The 6,336-nt window shown below is 35.7% G+C and overlaps 1 protein-coding gene across 1 annotated transcript; it reads left to right on the top strand.

Annotated features, from left to right (window-relative positions):
* The first annotated feature begins 5,398 nt into the window (after window positions 1-5,398).
* On the top strand, window positions 5,399-6,067 carry LOC120182705 (probable histone H2B.1). Its single transcript, XM_039187598.1, has one exon. It carries the CDS (start codon window positions 5,485-5,487, stop codon window positions 5,911-5,913), a length of 429 nt encoding a protein of 142 aa, XP_039043529.1. The 5' UTR covers window positions 5,399-5,484; the 3' UTR covers window positions 5,914-6,067.
* Window positions 6,068-6,336: the final 269 nt, after the last annotated feature.

Here is a 6,336-nt window from a genome sequence, read left to right as displayed (position 1 = left end):
GGTTCATATACTGGTTATTTAACGAGTCCAGCCTCACAATCGATGTCTGTCTTTTCTTAGTTTTCCCAATTTTCTATTATCGGTGGGATAGTCAGTCATACACCTTCAGGGTCCTTATTCTATAGAGGTGTTACATTGTCATCAGTTCCTCATCAACAAAATGTATATGCTCCTGATGACGATGATAATGATGATGATGGTGGTGGTGATGATGATGGTGGTGGTGGTGGTGGTGGTGGTGGTGATGATGATGATGATGATGATGAAATTGAGGAGTCAGAACAAGTTATACGAAAAAGTCCTCCTCGAGACAGACAGCCACGGCCATACGGAACACATTCAAGATGCAGGCATCGATATATTCATATGTTTCATTATATTTGTATTTAATTTTTTTTGACAAATAATTGTAAATTTTTTTATTATTTACCATTTAATACTTAATTTATTTTATTAATTTTGTTTATTACCTAATTTAAGCGAATGGTTTTATCATTCAGTGCTTTTTAATCGCTTTTCTTGTTTATTATTTTTTTACCTTTTATGACTTAATTTATTTTGTTTATTTTTTTAATTGAAGCGAATGATTTTATTATTTACTGAAATTTAATACCTTGTCTTGTATTGTTTTCTAGTTTAATTAATAAGTGATGATCAAATGACATTAACTTAAAGTAAATGTGAATTAAATTACAAGAACTATTCTTTGATAAACAACAACTACATCAAGCACAACATCAATGATTACTTGATGTCAAAAGAGAATAACATGTTTTTCTACTGCGTCATAGGTTTCTACCGTGCTCACATCTTTTTTTTTTTTGTCTAGATGTTTCTCGAATATCCATATCATAATGAATTCGAGTGAATTTTGGACGACCATGGTCCCTCAATAAAGATGGATCTGGTACAATTGGAAGCCAATTCTGAACCTCAATAGGGTCTTTCTCATTACCTATGGGGGAAACTCAAATTCATATACCTTAAATACTTCTGATAGTAGGTATACGAGATCTACAAAATGGTTATAGTCTTGACGTGTATGCGAGCAAGCTGCTATGACATGAGAGCACGGATACTTCAGAGCTTGAAAAAAAACCCACAATTGCACCATATGTCTCGTAGATTAACTCTTAACGAGTTAGCTTCAATCCCTTGAAGAGGTCGCGATATCTCTGTGACACGAAACAATTCATGTGTTCTAAAGAAGCTTGTTACAGACATTCCATTTGATAAAGCAATTCTTTTTTATAGATCTGTAACTAATCTAGGGTGATAGACATGATCGCTTTGCATCCATGTTTGAGCTTGTCCCTCGAGCTTCGTAAAAAGCGCTCCCAAACAAAATTATGTCATTTTTACCAAAGTCGTTACATGTAAACAACATGCCCCCTTTAAGGTCAACTTGATTGCCTCAGCCAAGTTGTTCGTCATATGTCCATATCTATATCCACCATAATATGCATTTGTCTACATTTCTTTATTGATGAGGCTGATGTAGTAATCGTATTCTTCCTCGTTCTTCCCCCACAAATCTTGAAACATTGACTTAAATGTTTGAGGTAATAGTTCGTAACCTGAGCATCAAATGTAGAACTTACTAACTTTAGTTCTATAAAAAAATGAAAATTATTGAAAGAAAAAAATAATAGCATTTTCACATACATATGCGTACAAGCAATTGGCGCTCATCATTCTTCTTGAAACTTCCATGATAGTTCGCAGCAATATATCGGATACAGTACCTATGTTGGACATAAGGTGGTTACCACATTGGACCCAAAGAATCCATTGCTGTTTTGATCCCAGCTCCGCGATCTGAAATGACACAGATTTTCCCTTGTGATAACATGTGAACGTAAATTTCGTAGGAAAAAACCAAAGAATTTGTATATTCTCCTTCAACAAGGGCAAAAGCAACTGGAAGAATGTTGCGATTACCATCTTGGACAAATGCCAATAGTAAAACTTGCTTGTATTTTCTATACAAGAATGTCCCGTCAATTTGGACCACGGGCTTGCAGTATTTCACAACATTAATACACTGTTGGTAAGTCTAAAAAAGCTGGTAGAATTGACATCGATCGTGAAGAACTCGATCATTATGGTATGCATGGCAAGTATCGAAGTCCATAACTATCCCAGGATTCAACCTGCTCACCACCCTAAACCAACTTGGTAGTTTGTTATAAGATGCATCTCATTCGCCGTGAAGTTTTTTAATTGCACTCTGCTTTGCCATCCATGCTTTTCTGTATGAGACGGAATACCCATACTGCGATTGTATGGCTGAAATCAACATAACAATAGCTATATGGGAGCTTGCTTTTACCATGGGCATGGTGGCTTGGCATATCATTTCGGAGTCCAAGTTGGGATGATCTTGGTTGATCCCTCCAACATAATATGTGTGAGGATCGTTGTATATCGTTAGTTCCCATATATTATTTTTCCTCTTCCTCTTCGATACGTAAACCATCTAATTGTATCCGTTATCACGTTAGACACAGTGGAAGAAATACTTTTCGGTCATAGAGCGGTCGACTCTGGACTGAGCAGAATTACGGATATTATAATTTTTAATTAACATCATCACTTCTTCTTTTCTTGAAAACTCCATGCCTAAATATAACTCACCATTAATTATTGATTAGTTAAATCCATAGTCACCGACATTAGGCATATCCACAAATTCTAGCCCGAACATTGCACCATAGTCAACTTCATACATGTGTGTTGGAGGTTCAATATGTACCAAATTTGTAGGAACTTCATCTACATCATCATCAGAGTCTATGTTGAACTGCGGTGATTCTGGGCAAATGAATAGTCTAGTGTCAGCACCATCCGCACCTGGCTCACAAAGCGGTTCTCCTGGTGGAGATGAGGGTTTCTCTACGCTGTCCACTTTTAGGTCGAACAACCTGGTACTTGCATGCCTTCCCCTTGAACTTGAAGGCATCTGGACAATGAGATCGAATAAGCTCGCAGAAGAATGCCTCCCCTGGAGCTTGAAGCTATCGTGTCAAATGAAAACTACACAGATTGTTGCGTCGAGGGGATCTCCATATTTAGGTCAAAGAAATTGGCAGATGAATGTCTTCCCCTTGAACTGGACGCAATGTTGCCATAAAAATTGTTTGTGGACCCACCTTCGTACAAATCGTAAGGTGTTGCTGATAAATGTCTCCCCATTGAACTTGATGGGATGACACCATGATGCGATTTCCCATTATGGCGTTAAAATCATTACACATTACTGTAGTTGGGCTGTCAACTTGATCAGCTTGTTGAGCCAGCCCATAGTGGGAGCATAATGACATACCCCGAACAACACACAGTTCAACAAACTTTGCATACATCTCCGTATCGATGTCTGAATAATGATTTTGAGAATCAACCATCATTGCAATATCATTATCGTTCAATAGTTCGAACGCTGTATAAGTTAATGAAAACATTGATGTTAAAAATCTATATTGAAGCGACGACAGTCTTCTAGTACTTTCAACATGAACTTTCCTTGAAATCTTCGTTATCAGCTCCTTAAGAGTTATTGTTTCTCTTGAAGGATATTTTAACATAATGATTTGATGCGAACACAACGCCGGTTTCATCTTCCCGAATTTCTTCATCATAGTAAACAATAGTTGAAATTCACGTCATTCTGAGAGTTTGAAAGATAGACAGTCTTATATCTATAAAAATAATAGCTAAAATAAGCCTAATTAAATAAATAATATATGAATTAAAATATAACACAATAAAATATTTAAAAATAAATGTAAATAATTTAAATAATATAATTTTATATTATTACCGTATCGGCAAAAATGTTTCGACGTATGATCTAGCTTTCTAATTTTACAACCATAAAAAATAATAGAAAATAATTAGTACAATAATTTTTTCATATAATCATATATAAAAAATATTATATATTAAAAAAATTACCTTACAACGAAAGATCAAACAAACTTGTAAACCAAAGATAAGAGGAATTGATGGGTTATGTTTACGGGTTGAGAGGGTCTTATTTATAGCCGAGTGGAAAGTTTAAAAGTCGAGAAATTCATATACAATTATGAAAGATCCACGCCTTTCTGGTGCGTGTATCAGATTGCAGAAAGAAGCGGATGATGATTCGCGTCTTACGCTGATGTGGAGTCATCTGACGTAAGACGCGGATCATCATCCACACTTTACCACACATGGCGCCACATCTGCGTAAGGCGCAGATCATTATCCGCACCTTTCTACAAAGGGTGTTAGATTAGTAAAATTTTCTCTAACGGTGCCTGACACGTAAATAAAAAAAACCAAGGTGATTTTTCGATAAATACGCCTTAAAATTATATTGCATTATTTTTTTTCTTTTTCTACAATTTTATATGGAATATATTTGAAAAATGAATATAATAATATATATTAAATATAAATCGAGATTAACAATCCATTTTATATCAAAGTGATGCCTGAATTATTTTAAGTTTAACAATTAAAGATACCATGAACCAACAAACAAAATTGCCTTTTTCATAAAATCCTCTTTATTAGTTCCCGAACTATGAGACACATACTCACAATTAATTCAAGGATTTAATGCCCCATTGCCCCTCAACTACATCATTTGTTCTGAATTGTACCCTAAAATATTTTTCGAGATGTTTTGTCCTCTCAACTATAAATCTTACTCCATTTGTCTCAAATCGTTAACTCCGTTAAAATAAAAAAATTGGTGACCAATCAAAACAAACCACATCACCCCTTAATTTTAATATGTATTATCTGAATAAATAAAATTTAATTAAACAATAAAATAAACATGTCGACACTGTTTTTCTCCCAGGGTTGGAAAAAGACCGATACCGACTCAGGGGTTTTCTCTTTGAAAAGATTTATCGAAATGTGAGGAGTCGCCACCAATCATTTAAGATTATAAATGGACTTTTATATAAATATAAAATGATGTTGCTTTGGTTAATTTTTTTTAAAATGGTGTTATTTTAACACCATTAACTATTTAACGGCAGAGTGACTACAAAAATCAAATGTATTAGTTTAGTGATAGAATTAAAAAAAATTAAAGTTCAGTGAGCAAACTAAGAGAGAAAATAAAGTTTAGTGATGAAATTTATAGTTTAACCTATTCGAAATTCAAGACTCTATCCTCTGTGCTCAATAATCCGAGGCCAATAATCCTCCAATAAGAATCCACCACGTATCTACCTTTGTTTTCTAGGCTAAACTGTTATGGAAGCACATTTCCAGGCGGTCGATCCAAATTAAAAATCCAACAGCCACAAAAACTCCACGTCACCAATTCGAGTCCCTCTAAAACTTCCAATCAGACTCTTCCATTTTCTACTATATTTCCCAATCTTCCAACCCACAAGCAATCTCCAGAAAATCTTCAAAATTCTCTTATCTTCCTTTCACTCAACTTTCGTTGCATTCCCGAATTAAAAGCGAATAGAATTCCCCATGGCGCCCAAAGCTGAGAAGAAGCCGGCCGAGGAAAAAAAGACCAACGTCGCCGATAAAGCCCCAGCGGAGAAGAAGCCAAAAGCAGGGAAGAAGCTTCCCAAAGAAGGCGGCGCTGCTGGAGACAAGAAGAAGAAGAAGGCCAAGAAGAGCGTCGAGACATACAAGATCTACATCTTTAAGGTCCTTAAACAAGTCCACCCTGATATCGGGATCTCAAGCAAAGCCATGGGAATCATGAACAGTTTCATCAACGATATCTTCGAGAAGCTTGCTCAAGAAGCTTCTAGACTCGCGAGGTACAATAAGAAGCCAACGATCACTTCCAGGGAGATCCAGACCGCTGTTAGACTTGTGCTTCCCGGAGAACTTGCCAAACACGCCGTATCCGAAGGCACTAAGGCAGTAACTAAGTTCACTAGCTCTTAAAGAAAAAGAGATCTGGGTTTCTGTATTCTGGTTGAATTTGGGGATTTAGGGTTAGGGTTTTTATGAAATCTTATATTGTTGTTGCCTTTGAATGTAGTTTTGTTTGGTGCAAGTAAATATCAGTGATGGATTCGGAATAAATCTTTGTTATCAAGTGGTGTTGTCCCTTTCGTAGATGCGTTTGATAAATAACTAAACCACTTAATTAAGCAAATGATTATGCAGAACTCAGTTGCTCAGAGTGGACTGCTTTATATCCTCCCATTTTCTGGTTTTAAACCACAAGTCTGTAAAGCATATTAGTATAGTGCAGCACTGAGTTGATATTTCAATTAAACTTTCCCAAAATTATTTGGCATATTGATATGGGCGTTTGGTGTTAAATAGTCATTTAAAAGATTCTCATACGTTTGATATGAAATC

The sequence above is a fragment of the Hibiscus syriacus genome, unplaced genomic scaffold, assembly GCF_006381635.1.
Source record: "Hibiscus syriacus cultivar Baekdansim isolate YM2019G1 unplaced genomic scaffold, ASM638163v2 tig00112737_pilon, whole genome shotgun sequence".
Lineage (NCBI taxonomy): Eukaryota > Viridiplantae > Streptophyta > Magnoliopsida > Malvales > Malvaceae > Hibiscus > Hibiscus syriacus.
This window is presented reverse-complemented; position numbering and strand designations above follow the sequence as displayed.

Bases quoted from the DNA above. Each gene is read 5' to 3' on its own strand.
- LOC120182705 (XM_039187598.1), top strand. From the start codon at position 5,485: ATGGCGCCCAAAGCTGAGAAGAAGCCGGCCGAGGAAAAAAAGACCAAC.